This window comes from Osmerus mordax, chromosome 6 (genome assembly GCF_038355195.1).
Source record: "Osmerus mordax isolate fOsmMor3 chromosome 6, fOsmMor3.pri, whole genome shotgun sequence".
NCBI classification, from domain to species: Eukaryota; Metazoa; Chordata; class Actinopteri; order Osmeriformes; family Osmeridae; genus Osmerus; species Osmerus mordax.
Genome location: NC_090055.1, coordinates 8,385,581 through 8,400,517, shown reverse-complemented (window position 1 = coordinate 8,400,517; position 14,937 = coordinate 8,385,581). Strand labels below are relative to the sequence as shown.

Below are 14,937 nucleotides of genomic sequence, written 5' to 3'. Positions count from 1 at the left end.
AGCTGGTAGAACACGAGAACATTTAGCTGATAAAACACAACATACAGCTGGTAGAACACGAGAACATTTAGCTGGTAGAACACGAGAACATACAGCTGGTAGAACATGAGAACATACAGCTGGTAGAACATGAGAACATTTAGCTGGTAGAACATGAGAACATACAGCTGGTAGAACATGAGAACATGCAGCTGGTAGAACATGAGAACATTTAGCTGGTAGAACATGAGAACATACAGCTGGTGGAACATGAGAACATACAGCTGGTAGAACATGAGAACATGCAGCTGGTAGAACATGAGAACATGCAGCTGGTAGAACATGAGAACATGCAGCTGGTAGAACATGAGAACATGCAGCTGGTAGAACATGAGAACATACAGCTGGTAGAACATGAGAACATTTAGCTGGTAGAACACGAGAACATTTAGCTGGTAGAACACGAGAACATTTAGCTGGTAGAACACGAGAACATTTAGCTGGTAGAACACGAGAACATTTAGCTGGTAGAACACGAGAACACAACTGGTAGAACTGCACAGTGGAGTCAGCCTCAGATACATCTCAGAAAGCTTTGAATAAGGTATTGATTAGATTCATTAACTTATATTACTATTTAGAGGGAAACTATAATAACAGGGAAATTATATTATTTATAATGATTATTTAGATGGAAAAGTTTGCAACCACTCACGTGACTGTGTTTACCGTTCTGTCTATCAGTCATCTACGAAGCCCTTTGCTCATATGTGTATGTGTGTGTCTGTCCCAGTTTGAGGCAGCATGGGCCCTGACCAACATCGCCTCCGGCACCTTCCTGCACACCAAGGTGGTGATCGAGACAGGGGCTGTGCCCATCTTCATCGAGCTCCTCAACTCCGACTACGAGGACGTCCAGGAGCAGGTGAGCAGCACGTCACTGAGGGCCTCTCCACGACGCCAAACCCCCCCACCCTGAAGCCAACCGTCACCCCAGTCCTGCTTTGGCTGAGCTGTGTGTGTGTTCTCGACAGGCTGTGTGGGCTCTGGGGAACATTGCGGGGGACAACGCCGAGTGCAGAGACTACGTGCTCAACTGTGGCATCCTGCCATCTCTACAACAGTGGGTATTAAGTGTCAGGGCATGAGCTTAGTTTAACGGTTACCAATCGACATCCGTCTGTCCGTAGGATTTGTGTTTGCACTCTGGGTAATAATTCTACTGCCCCCCTCCACCCCTACCCTCCCCGCACCCCCACAGACTACTTGCCAAATCCAATCGCCTCACGACAACTCGGAACGCCGTGTGGGCGCTGTCCAACCTGTGCAGAGGGAAGAACCCGCCCCCAGACTTCTCTAAGGTCGGTCCAGCCGTGACCCCGGGACCCCCACCAACCCATCGCCCCCGTCCGCTCACCGGCGGCCGTCCCCACCCCTCTGTTTACATTCTGTGTTTTCTCCCTCTCCGCCCCCCCCCAGGTTTCCCCCTGCCTGACCGTCCTGTCCAGGCTGCTGTTCAGCAGCGATCCAGACGTGCTGGCCGATGCCTGCTGGGCCCTCTCCTATCTGTCCGACGGCCCCAACGACAAGATCCAGACCGTCATCGACTCCGGCGTCTGTCGCAGGCTGGTGGAGCTGCTCATGTAAGAGGCACGGCCCGGCAGGCACGCGCAGCGGCCTCAAAACAAATGCACCCAGGAGTGGACATCCCAATCATTTTAACTAGCACAAACAGACCTCATGTAGGATGCATGCACCTCAAAGCAAACGCGCATGTCTTTCATGGAACACACCCTGCTGATATCACTGACATACACAACCAAGACAACATGGGGCTCCGTACATTCTGATATCGTCTTTCTAATGTGTGTGTGTGTGTGTGTGTGTGTGTGTGTTACACAGGCACAGTGACTATAAAGTGGTCTCACCTGCTCTGCGTGCTGTGGGCAACATAGTGACTGGAGATGACATCCAGACCCAGGTAGGCTAGAGCCTCTCACCCCCCCCCCCCCCCCCCCCCCCCCCATCTCAATTAATCTTCCTGCCGTGGCTGCATGTGTAAACCTGTGGGGGTGTGTGTCAGGTGATCCTGAACTGCTCGGCGCTGCCCTGTCTGCTACACCTCCTCAGCAGTCCTAAAGAGTCCATCAAGAAGGAGGCCTGCTGGACCGTGTCCAATATCACTGCAGGGAACCGAGCCCAGATCCAGGTACTGCTGTGTGTGTGACCTCACCATTACCTGTGTGTGTGACCTCACCATTACCTGTGTGTGTGACCTCACCATTACCTGTGTGCGTGACCTCACCATTACCTGTGTGCGTGACCTCACCATTACCTGTGTGTGTGACCTCACCATTACCTGTGTGTGTGACCTCACCATTACCTGTGGGTGTGACCTCACCATTACCTGTGTGTGTGTGACCTCACCATTACCTGTGTGTGTGACCTTACCATTACCTGTGTGTGTGACCTCACCATTACCTGTGTGTGTGTGACCTCACCATTACCTGTGTGTGTGTGACCTCACCATTACCTGTGTGTGTGTGACCTCACCATTACCTGTGTGTGTGTGACCTCACCATTACCTGTGTGTGCGACCTCACCATTACCTGTGTGGGTGTGTGTGTGACCTCACCATTACCTGTGTGGGTGTGTGTGTGACCTCACCATTACCTGTGTGTGCGACCTCACCATTACCTGTGTGGGTGTGTGTGTGACCTCACCATTACCTGTGTCTTTGTCTAACAGACGGTGATCGACGCCAACATCTTCCCGGTCCTGATCGAGATCCTGCAGAAGGCGGAGTTTAGGACCAGGAAGGAGGCGGCATGGGCCATCACCAACGCCACGTCTGGAGGCACGCCTGACCAGATCAGGTACAGCAAGAGCAGATGGATACTGCTGGCCCAGACGCTGCTCTGCAGATCTCAGGGTCAGATGGCTGAGCGGTTAGGGATTCGGGCTATTAATCAGAAGGTCGTTGGTTCGATTCCCGTCCGTGCCAAATTACGTTGTGTCCTTGGGCAAGGCACTTCACCCTACTTGCCTCGGGGAGAATGTCCCTGTACTTACTGTAAGTCGCTCTGGATAAGAGCGTCTGCTAAATGACTAAATGTAAAATGTAAATATAATATCCTGGTAAACAGCTATACTGCTGTTCCTCAGACAGCCAACAGGGGGACTACAGCTGTTATTTTTTAGTGTTTCTTGTCCTTGTGCTTTAAATATTCTTGTCTCTCCCCCCCTCCTCCTCCCCATGTCCCCCTCCTCTTCCCTCCGTGTCCGCCCCAGGTACCTGGTGTCCCTGAACACCATCAAGCCCATGTGTGACCTGCTGACGGTGATGGACTCCAAGATCGTGCAGGTGTCCCTGAACGGCCTGGAGAACATCCTGAGGCTGGGCGAGCAGGAGGCCAAGCAGAACGGCTCCGGCATCAACCCCTACTGCGCCCTCATCGAGGAGGCCTACGGTGAGACACACACACACACATTCTTATGCACACATACACACAAACACACACTCACACATGCATGCAGGCAGGCACTCACTCGTATATAAACCTACACACACAAAAATCTCATGCACTTTGACTCATAAACGTTGAGCTCTATCTTCGCCTCTAGAGGGCAGTCTATGTGTTTGTAAAAGAGTTGATCTCTAATAGTGCAGTAGTTAGGGAGTCAGATTTCTGAGCGGTTAGGGAATTGGGCTATTAATCAGAAGGTTGCTGGTTCGACTCCCGGCCGTGCAAAATGACGTTGTGTCCTTGGGAAAGGCACTTCACCCTACTTGCCTCGGGGGAATGTCCCTGTACTTACTGTAAGTCGCTCTGGAAAAGAGCGTCTGCTAAATGTAAATGTATCTTAACTATGCGTGGCTTTCCGCCATCCACTCTCCCTCCAGGCCTGGATAAGATAGAGTTCCTGCAGAGCCACGAGAACCAGGAGATCTACCAGAAGGCCTTCGACCTGATCGAGCACTACTTTGGGGTGGAGGAGGAGGATGCCAGCCTGGCCCCCCAGGTGGACCAGAACCAGGCCCAGTTCCTCTTCCAGCAGCAAGAGGGGCCCATGGAGGGCTTCCAGCTTTAACCCTTACCCTCCCCACACACATTCCACTCTAACCCTCCCTCACCTCTCCTACCCCAACTCCCCTATCCCTCCCGTATCCGCCGACCCTAACCCCCCACCCCTCCTCTCAACCCTCCTGACCCTAACACATGGGGTCGATCTCTCCTGACCCTAACCCCGCTGGATAGAACTGACGACCCCGCCTCGCTCCCCATCTCCCCCTCTCATTGAACTTGCCCTTGTGGCTTCTCCCCAGCCCTCCTTTCCCAAGGCCGGCCCCCTACCCCCACCCCTCCCAGAGGGAGAGACTGGTAGCGAGGGAGGAACTAAGAGGGAGGGGGAGAAAGAGAGAGACTGGGAAGGGCTTGGATCAGTGTCCTTGCCGTGTGAAAACTCCTCAACCCGGCATAGAGCATCTGTGTGGACTGTGGCTTGCCCCTAGTGGACACACATGGAAGTGGTTGTTTTGCTTTCTCCTTAATCTCCTGTATTATGTTGTTGTTGTTGCTATTATTATTATTATTATAAACTGAGGATTATCATTTCTCTAACAAATTGACTTGGATCACCCACCATATCCCATTTTAAATGTGAAACTACCTCTTCAGGCTTTCAGATAAACAACAACAACAGCATCATATATAAACATGAGTTCAGTAGAGTGCTGATGGTCTACTTACTCCTTCCTGTCTCCGAGGACTTGAGGCACTGGAGCAGCTTAAAGGCCACGCCCACACAGGTCATTCAGAAAACATACAGGAAGTGTACACATCTCATGATTAACCTGCCGCTAAATGGCTTTGAGACCTCGCGATGTGAAAAATCACTCTTACTGAAAATATCCTCTAAAGGAAACTGCAAACAATTAAGAAACAAACTCTTGTTAGTGAATGGCTGCCTTGGAGAAGGCATTTAGAAGTGCTGACTGATATGGAGACTGGCACAGTTGGACAATGTGACTGTGGCCCAGAGTTTCAGGCTGGCTTCGATGTGCTTAGCAGTGTTCAGCCAGTCAGTAGATGTTTCCATATCTGGCATCGCCATACAACGTCTCCACTTGAGTTCTCCTGGGCGAGAGACACTCGTCACGGCCTGGGGATTCGTGTTGATCCTTTAGAAAGACTAGTTTCTCGTCAGACAGAAAGCGAACGAGGAGAGGGGACGGAGAGATGGATTGAGGGAGCAGCGTGTCAAAACGGCAGTGGAGTGGTAAGTTGCATTCGAAAGTGGTAGAGCCGAACAGTGTGGATAGACTGGTGCTACTGCTCATTCGGAAGAAGTACAGCCCCCCCCCACCCCCCCTTAGAGGAGGACGCACAGCCTGAGAACGGGAACAGGGCCCCGTCCCAGGGCTACAGGGGTGCGACCCTAGAACTGAAAAGAAGCGCTCAGTGGATTTATAGGTATATTATTCTCATCTCATCATGACCTTGTAGATCATGACCTTATTTTCCTGCCTTGTTGTTTGTGGGGGGGGGGGGGGGGGGGGGGGGGGGTTACATTCGCCGGCAATGTACAACTGAAATGGGAGTGTTCTGTATATTATATATACACGTAAGAAATGAAATGTTATAGTGTATGTGACATGGAAGGTGTGCCCTGGTGGTGATGTGTGGTCTCCCAGGTTCTACCTTGTCACATGTTCTGCTGCAGTAATGTCTCAGATACCTCCATACAGACTTCCATCCTTCCTAGATGAAATTACGAATCTAAAATGGTTGGATAGGTGACAGTAATATGTATGGGAAGGAAGGATGCATAACAGAGATGGGGGGGGGGGGGGGGCTTTACACCAGTATTCCAGCCCCTTGATTCCAGCCCCTTGATTGGTAGAGCCCCCTTCTCAAGCTGTCTCTACAATTGGTTCTCCTTAGCTTGATACACGCACACACACAAAAATGTAGATGTGCAGCAGTGATCGGCCCTGGATGAAGAATCTTTATATTCCCCTGAGATGGAAATTATTTATGATGCACAGTTCTGTCAAGCACATTAAAGCGTGTATAGTTTTCTAATATGTCATGTTTGTACGATTGTATAGTATTTACTTTATTTTAGGTTCGGTTGTGAGTTGTTTTCCCCTGTTTGGGAATAGATTTTGCAGTGATTTAATTTCTCTGGTCCAGAGCCGGGACCTTTTGGATTGTGGCAGGCACTGATTTGCTGGTTTAGTCTCTCCCGAGCTTCAATTGGCTATTTCCTGTCATCCAACTGGCTGGTAGACATCTTTAATTGGCTCGCTGGCTCTCTCCTGTCATCTGATTATGTGGCAGGCTCTCTCCTGTGCTGTAATTGGCCGGTGATGATGCAGGGTGTAGGGGAAGGGAGCTGCACTATAGGGCTCTGTACCCACCTACGGCTCTACCTGATGGATGAGATGTGAATATGACAATGTTCTGTAAAATTATACTGAATAAATATAAAAAGATTTTCTCTTAAGCCTCTTGTTCTATTTGATGTGTGTGAGTGAGACTTAACTCGTTTTTTTGTGTTTGTTTAAAAAAAATGACCCTCTAACAACAAGCAGGACACAGTGTGTAAAGTGAGATGCAGGGTCAACATGGAACATGCCTAGCCACTTACAGCTCTAGGAGTTTATCATAGTGTTTAGCCAGATCCAGGACATGGAGTAGATCTACTTGTTCGACATCCGATCCAGCATGATTCAGCCCGTGGACACCTGCTGTTACGACAGCAGACAGGATTTCTAGACAATGCCTGAAGGATCCTTAAATGAGTGATGCTGATCTATGAATGAAGAAACAACTATGCGTGCTCCAGTTCCAACCTCAGATCGTCTCAGCCTCACTCCCGGCCTCAGTTCGAGACTCAGCCCCGGCCTCAGTCCTTGCCTCGGTTTCAGCCTCAGTTCCAGCCTCAACCACCTTCCTGGCCTCAGTTTCAAAGTCAAGTGTCAGAGGGGTTTTCCTGGGTGTGTTGCTGCACGTCATACAGAAAAAGGACGACAACAACTTACTCACGCTCATTTGCCACATCAAAAAGTCGTTGCGACTCCAACAGGTTTCAGGAAAAGAATACACAGGGTTTATTGTCTGGTTGTGGGTCAAGTGACGGAAGCGAACATATTTATACCAGAGGAGATATCATTACATTCCCCATATACATACACACTCATACAAACCCAAACATCATCTGCCATGTTTACAGTAAACCACTGTCAGTATGGGTAACTGAAACCCACATCTGACGTAAGCAGCAAATCATCCGTAATCAGGTGAAGGCCTGACAAAGACCTTGTTGTTGGACTTAAAAAACAGTTTAAACAAACTGGACACATTGCATAGTTCTTAGTTCTTTTTGTGATGACAACTTCAGCGGCTTCAGCTCCCCATCACCAGGAGGGAGAGGTCTGGGAAGGTGATTTTTCCGTGGGAATGAGAATGCAGGTGTAGTTCCCACTAGGGTTGGATTATGTGTAGGGTTTAAGGAGCAGTGTGGTCTCAGGTGAACACCCCCCTCACCCTCAAGGTGTGGGGGGCCTTCCCCTCAGGCATCAGAGACAATAGGCCTCATTCCTGAGGAGTTCACTTGGTCTCCTGTTTCAGCCTGGGTTTTGTCCTGTGCCTGTGTCCCTGCTCCATCTTAGCTGTGGGTGGGGGTGAGGGTGGGATAGAGGGCGGGTGTAAGGGTGGGGGTGAGGATGGGAGGGAGAGTGGGGCTTGAGGGTGGGTGTAGGGATGGGGATGAGGGTGGGAGAGAGGGTCGGGGCTTGAGGGTGGGTGTGAGGATGAGGGTGGGTGTAGGGGTAGGGGTGGGGAAGAGGGTGGGGGCTGGAGTGGGGGTGAGGGTGGGAGAGAGGGTGGGGGTGGGAGAGAGGGAGGGTGTAGGGTTGAGGGTGAGAGTGGGTGAGAGGGTGGGAGTGGGTTGGGTGAGGGTGGGAGTGAGGGTGAGCAGGGAGGGGACCAGGTGGAGCAAGGTGGAGATGACAGAACTCCCAGGCAGGTGTCAGGGTGATGATGAAGTGCTCTCAGAGTTTCTGCTGAATGATTTCTGAGTTATGGTGCCCTTGGAGGGTTTGGTGTCACATGACTCTGGAGTGTAGGTAAAAAATAAAAAGCACAAAAACCCATCCCCCCTTGTCTCACTGTATCTAACTATCTCTGTCTCTGACACACTCTGTCTATCTGTGACTCTCTCTCTCTCCTGATGATTTTAATGTGACCGAACCAGACAAGCTGGTTCAGAGGAACTTGATGACAGGGAAGTGTGCCCAAGGCTTCTCACAACAGCGGACCACAGTCTGAATCATGCTGCATGTAAATCAAACAACTGATTCTTAATAATCTAGCAACGGATGCTTTGTTTTATCAATGAAGGTCTGTATGTCATACGTCAACCAGTAAGCATTCCATAGGTAATCTTATGGGTTTGTCTCACTTTAGCAGGAGTAATGGATAGGGTGGTTGGTCTTTTCTATTTCACTCAAAAGGTTTCACTGTGTGAGGCAGTCCAAATATAGGCAAAGTTACATTATTTCAATGTTTCAGGAAAATTATGATGTCAGGTTTCTACATGTACCTGTCACTGTTAGAGTTGGGCCCTTGCCTAACCTGACTGAGCCAGTGTTGAAGTACTCGAGACCGGTCTTGGTCACATTTTGAAGGTCTCGGTCTTGTCTCGGAATCGACCGCATTTTTACTCGGTCTTGTCTCGGTCTCGGACAAAGAGGACTCAAAACTGTCTTTTCACCGTTCTGAATTATTGCGCTGGCTACATAGTATATGAGCCTGTACAAAGTCTATGAAATAAGTAACCATAACAGGGACGCAGTCAAAGCCTCCATTTACAATTTTGAAAGACTTTAACAAGCTAACTTGTATTTACAACAATGAGTGACTTCAATATTTACCGCTCATCTCACGTCCCATTCGCTATTCACCTCGCTAGTCAATCTACTTCTATTGGTTGTTTTTTTGTTGTTGTTTTTCTAGAGGGTGGTGGGGGGTTCCAACAGGGAAAAGTGTTTATCAGTAGCAGTATTTCTGTGTTGTGGGGCTGGGAAATGGCCCTCAGCACTCTCACCCTCCTTCTCTAGTTAGAGAGGCCTGCAGCACAACGGTGAGGTATCACTGGATGGTATCATTCTGTTTGGTATCACTCTGTATGGTATCACTCAATAGACAGTCAGCTGGGAAGCTATTCCTAAAGTCACCAATGAAGTCCTCTCCAGAATAAACAACTCTCTTTTTTGTACTTATAGCATCAGTGTGGCAGCAACATAGGATGGTCAAGATGACATAAGATGTTCAAGATATTCAAGCATGTAAAATCATTTGTGTTTTCAATATGAATAAAAAAGATTTACTTTATCAGCTCCCACAGCAAATACCAACCATCTTGAGGAGAGGAATTTACATTGTTGTACATGATCAAATATATTTCTGTTTATTTACTGTACATATAAAAAAAATGTGCACATATAAATAGACGGTATACATTGGGCAGAAGACTAAGCTTGTAGCTTGTAGCACGTAGTTTGATGCTCAAGTTAGAGACTTGAGGTTCAGCAGTTGTATCAGTCTTCCCCTACACCCTGGTCCCCCTCGCAGGGCTTAACCCTCGTGCTGCCTTCGGGTCACATGACCCAAAGGTTCATAACGAACCATTGTTGTGTTTACCCAATTTTACCCAATACAAAAACAAATAAAAATAATTTTCTTTTAACATTCGCAATGTGGGGGGTCTGAGACAGCCCAACGGTTAAAAGAAAATGCTTAACTTTGTTTTTGTATGCGGTAAAGTTGTCACAATACGACGGTGGGTCACAATGACTGATGGGTCAGAATGACCCGAAGATAACACAAGGGTTAAACACCAGCAAGCTCTGGCTGATGAACTCAGGTGCTCGTGCATCTCCTGAGACGTGTATGCCTGTTCAGGTGTCCCTGGCTCCCTGCCGGGACCTGGCGGGGTGCGGTCGGTGTGTGTGGTCTGGGCAGGAACGTCGAGGGGAGGCCGATGGTGAAAGGAGGACCCGTGCGTTTGTCCTCCGGTGAATTACACTCAGAGACGGACACGGTGTCCAGGCCCCGGAAGGCATAGTTGTGCACATCCTGGATGAAGGCGTCCTTGGTGTTGTGCTCCTTCCGGAACAGGATGATGTAGCACTTGGGCAGGAAGTGACAGCAGAGGATCCCGTAGGAGGAGATGAGGATGACCACCATCTCCACCGCCGGCAGGTACTTCCCAGATGTGGTGACGTACACGGGCACGAAGATTGCCCAGGAGATGAGGTACAGGAGCATGCCGAAGGTGATGAACTTGGCCTCGTTGTACTTCTGGGGCAGCTTGCGGCCCTTGAAGGCGCAGAGGAAGCAGACCAGCGCCAGCACGGCGATGTAGGACAGCATCACCCCGAATGCCACGTCGGAGCCTTCGTGGCACTCGGCCAGCACCGAGGTGGCCTGGGTTTTCCGCTCCACTCGGGGGCTGCTCATGAGGAGGAGCCAGAGGAGGCAGGTGAGGAGCTGCAGGACAAGACAGCCGCAGACGATGACGAGAGGCTGGTAGAGGCGGCGGAACACCTGCCCCAGCGCCGGCTTGAACTGGAACGCCAGCAGGATCTTCAGCGACTTGACCAGGATGCAGGACACGCACAGCGTGAAGCTCAGGCCGAACAGCACCTGGCGAACCTTGCAGGTCAGGTCGCTGGGCTTGCCCACGAACACCATGGCGCTGATGAAACTACCAATCAGAGACAGCAGGATGACCTGGCACAGCCCCCCTCCCGCCACCTTCACCACGGGGGTGTGGCGCTGGTGCAGGAACAGCGCCCCCACCAGGAGGGACAGGAGGATGCCCAGGGCGGCCAGCGTCAGCAAGACCACCGCAAAGCCATCGTCCCAGGAGAAGTACTCCAGGGTTTTAGGGATGCACCTGGAGCTGCCCTTGTCAGACCACTCTCTGTCTGTGTCGCAGGCCAGGCAGTAGTCCATGTCTGCAGGGCCAGAGAAGGGGGTTAGACCAGAGAAACAGCCGTGGAATAGGATTACATGCCACACCAAATGATGTGGACTGTGAGGAGAAGGAGTTACTGAGTATCTATCCTTAGGTCATGACATGATGTGTGTTTAAGTGTGTGTGTGTGAGTGTGAATGTGTGTGTCGATGAAGAACGATTGCCTGTGCTGTTGGAGTAGTGGTTCTCAGTACAGTTGATGCACTTGTAACAGCAGGTGTGCTGCTGTCCTTCAAATGTCTGCTTTATCTGACCAGGAAGACATCTCTCTGAGCACCTAGACACTACTTCCTGTGGACAGCACAGAGCACCACGTCACAAACCTGATTAAAGATGAGTAAAATGAAGATGTAACTCACTGGGAAAGAATAATTGATTTGCGTGTGTGACTGTGTTTGTATGGAGGTGTGTGTTTGTTTGTGTGTGTGTGTGAGGGGGGTGGCATCACCTTCAGGTCTGTGAGGTAAGCAGCGCTGGGCAGGATGGTGTGTGTGAAGCTGTCGTTGAAAGGGTGGTACTCTGCCACAATGTCGCCCACTTGCACCTTCCCCTCCGTAGAATTCCAAAGAGTGACCTTATAGCCCAGGTTGATTTCTCCATTCTTGTCAAAAAAATAAGTCTCCCCGTCCTGTTGAAATTCCATGCCCTGCTTCAAAGCTCTGAGGACCTAAATTAAATAAGAATACACATTGGGTTTTTGAAAATATGTGAAAGATATGTAACTGACAACACAGCTAAACAAACCAAAACAAGCAAAGCAATCAGAAAATTAGTTCCAGATCCATCTTGCTCCTTCACTTTGCTTTAGCCACCCCTCCGGTCCCAAAGTAAGAGCTGCACGTCACCTCCCACGGCTCGATGTTTTTCTGGGTGCAGTTCCTGCTGCTGCAGACTCCGATCACGGCCTGGGCCAGAGCCCTCACAGCCAACTCCACGCTGAACACCGTCTGATCCTGGCTCTTCTTACCCAGCTCTTCCAGGTCCAGCTCTCCAATCTCCAGGAACTCATCCAGGAAGGGGTTACGTCTTCTCTCCTCCTCCTTGGTCTCATTCAGTCTCTGCAGGTACTGGCGGAAGGACTCCAGGTTGCTACTTTTAAACGTGAAGCCTACCACCTGCCCGATGCTCTCCAGATCCAGGTTTCCAGCCACAAGTTTGGGAGTTGACGACCAGCTGTCGCTGGCCAGCCACACCCTTCCACCTGAGGCTGACTCCTCCTGCTTATCCTCCAGGGTCTTCAACTTCGGTAAGAGGACCCCCATGTGAGGGGCCTTCACAAACGCCACCACCACCTTGACGCGGGGGTTTGTCAGGATGACGTTGGCGACCCTCGTCACGGCTGAGGAGTAGTCAGGGTCGCTCAGCGAGTTGGGGATGGTCTCCTTGAAGGCCACGCAAATCCCTCTCTCCGAGGTCTGAGCCAAAAGGGCGTTGAGGGCCGAGTGTCCGTAGTCGTTGTCGGTAATGACCACGCCGACCCAGCTCCAGCCACTGTCCTCCATCAGCCGGACCATGGCCTTGGTCTGGTACAGGTCACTGGGCACCGTACGCAGGAAGCCTGGGAAACGCTTCTTGTCGCTTAGGATGGTGGCGGTGGAGGAGTGGCTGATCTAGAAGGTTGTCAACATGGATTATTGGAAAATGGAGGATTGGAAACATGGATTATTGGGTGTGCTCAAGCCTTCGGCGAGAGCACAACCTTTGTTCTCTCACATATATATTTATTTATTTATTTTCGCCCCCCTAAGGATCAGTCAATATTTGGACTACATACACAACGGCGGTGTCAAAAGGTTCGTCTTGGTAGCGATTGCGTTGGTTGTATTTTTATTTACGTTCCGTTGCATGGTTTAAGTAGAAATTGCGTTTTTGTGGTGAAAAGTGAAGCTAACGGTGGCTAATTTGCTAGCCACAGTCACTGACGTTACTAACGTCACTACGTCACTAACGTCACGAAAACACGCGTGACTACCTGTAGCAGAACATTCGTTTCACATCTGTTAACTTGGGGGATAGCTAGGCTAACTATAGCTTTACTGCAAGGCAGCTGCAGAAACGCCACAAGCAAAGAGGCTAGGGTGATAACTATTTACTCATTTTACTTTGTGATGTGAAACACAATTATGAAATGTAATGTACAATATTAGCTGATATTATTAAGGAAGTAGGCCCACATCTACTTTTGGAAACGGTAGTCTACTATTTCACTGAAGCATCATGACATTAGCCTCTGTTGCCCGGGCAACACATACTACAGTGGTCTATGATGCATCTGTTTTCAATCTTTAAAATAAACATTCCTCACAAATACATTTTCGTTGTAGGATTTATTATGACATTACATTACAAGTAAACGATTTGTGGGTGAAATTATCATTACCTGTGGTTTCAAACCAGTGTTGCTCACTGCAATGCTGTAGCCTAAGCGAGACACTACAAAAACATCTACACAGCTGTAGGAAGTCAAACGGCACTCCCCTTACTTAATCAAAAGTCTATCTAACTACTAACCTGAACTTCATTGCCACAGCCTAAACGTTGCCAATCTGTTCATGAAAATAATTAATTTCAGCCTAAACCGTACAACGGAACGTTAAATCGAATTCAACCAACGCAATCGCTACCAAGACGAACACAGCAGTAGTCTAGTATGGTACTGTAGTAGTAGAATTTACCTGGGCAGCTTCTCCACACAGGGCTGTATCGCATTTTGCGTTGTTACTGACAATGATCGCTACCAGTGAGCTTTTTATGAATGAGCGATTTTCCACTAAATAAATGTCAAGCTTATTTACGTTTTTGGGGGCATATTTTCAGTTAGCAGATGGTACTGTTTGAATTGCGATTCTATCTTCTGCCGGTAAAGTCGTAGAATAATCTTCAAAGGGGGTTCTTTATTAATGAATGAATGCAATATGAGTAGGCTAAATGCCTGAAAATATCACGAGAAGGGACAACTTCAAAGGACGTTTAAGTCATAGAGATTAGGTCCATTTTAACACCGGTCTGCCAAATGTATTCGTTTTGATTCAGCCTGTCAGCTGCCTCTTGCAGGGGAAATGAGAAGACATCATATTTCATTCTACACTTCACTCGTATTTTGAGTTGTAAATGAGCAGCAAAAAAAAGATGCTTTTAAATCTATGTAATCTTTATAAATAATAAGTAGGCCCGATGCATTTTTATATAAAATATACAGACCCCTGTGCAACCGACGCAAGCAAGCACACCCTACAATTTCCCCAGAAATTGTATCCTCTCTAGTTGTAATATGGAGTTGTAAACATGGAGTGCTGTTCCAGGGTTGTACACTACTGTAACACTTAATCAAACTAATCTTCAGAAATCCTAAACTCTCTCAAAGCAGGATGGTCAGAAGGTCTTTTTACCTGAGGAATGAGCTCTAGGTTCAGTTGCCTGGCAATAGCGATGGATATTTCAGAGGAAGAAGCTCCGACAATGGAGGTGATGGGCGGGAGAGAGCCGCCGGCCGCTTCCCCTTGTTTGCGGAGGCCATTGATGGCCCTCAGGGCCGTGGTCACGTCAGAGCAGGAGTCTTGGATGCGATAGCCCAGCTTCAGGCCAAGCCGGGACAGGAAGGGCGACTGGTTGACTAACTCCACCGTGTTGATCATAGCCAGGCCACTGTTTAATGCCTTACTATTAAACCTGTCGGTGTGAAAAGGGAATTCAACACTCGTGAAAGATCGCAGATGTTGAGCACACCCACTCGTGGACACATACAAACGTTACTGAACACGTTTATGTTTGTCGGGCACTTACCTCACACACTTAGCCTCATGCGGAGGGACGATTGTGGTGTTTTCCTCCACATCATCGTGGAAAGGGAAAATACCCCCTATGATGATGTCACCAGAGGCTGTAGCCCCTTCATGCGTGCCACCTGTC

The 14,937-nt window shown here is 49.2% G+C and overlaps 2 protein-coding genes across 2 annotated transcripts in view; one reads left to right on the top strand and one right to left on the bottom strand.

Moving 5' to 3' along the window:
- Positions 1–4,592, top strand: part of kpna5 (karyopherin alpha 5 (importin alpha 6)) — a 73,025-nt gene extending 68,433 nt beyond the window's left edge. The window contains exons 6-14 of the mRNA XM_067238036.1: positions 773–904; positions 1,014–1,102; positions 1,241–1,340; positions 1,459–1,622; positions 1,882–1,960; positions 2,063–2,188; positions 2,728–2,855; positions 3,271–3,449; positions 3,884–4,592. Of these exons, the coding sequence (XP_067094137.1) occupies positions 773–904; positions 1,014–1,102; positions 1,241–1,340; positions 1,459–1,622; positions 1,882–1,960; positions 2,063–2,188; positions 2,728–2,855; positions 3,271–3,449; positions 3,884–4,071 (1,185 nt within the window). The 3' untranslated portion in view covers positions 4,072–4,592. The remainder of the gene's footprint in view (positions 1–772; positions 905–1,013; positions 1,103–1,240; positions 1,341–1,458; positions 1,623–1,881; positions 1,961–2,062; positions 2,189–2,727; positions 2,856–3,270; positions 3,450–3,883) is intronic.
- A 4,848-nt stretch (positions 4,593–9,440) lies between these two features.
- gprc6a (G protein-coupled receptor, class C, group 6, member A) overlaps positions 9,441–14,937 on the bottom strand; it is a 20,376-nt gene continuing 14,879 nt past the window's right edge. The window contains exons 5-11 of the mRNA XM_067237416.1: positions 14,812–14,932; positions 14,418–14,697; positions 11,874–12,638; positions 11,477–11,695; positions 11,193–11,319; positions 9,885–11,008; positions 9,441–9,629 (exon numbers count right to left, since the gene is read on the bottom strand). Coding sequence (XP_067093517.1) covers positions 9,909–11,008; positions 11,193–11,319; positions 11,477–11,695; positions 11,874–12,638; positions 14,418–14,697; positions 14,812–14,932 — 2,612 coding nt within the window. The 3' untranslated portion in view covers positions 9,441–9,629; positions 9,885–9,908. The remainder of the gene's footprint in view (positions 9,630–9,884; positions 11,009–11,192; positions 11,320–11,476; positions 11,696–11,873; positions 12,639–14,417; positions 14,698–14,811; positions 14,933–14,937) is intronic.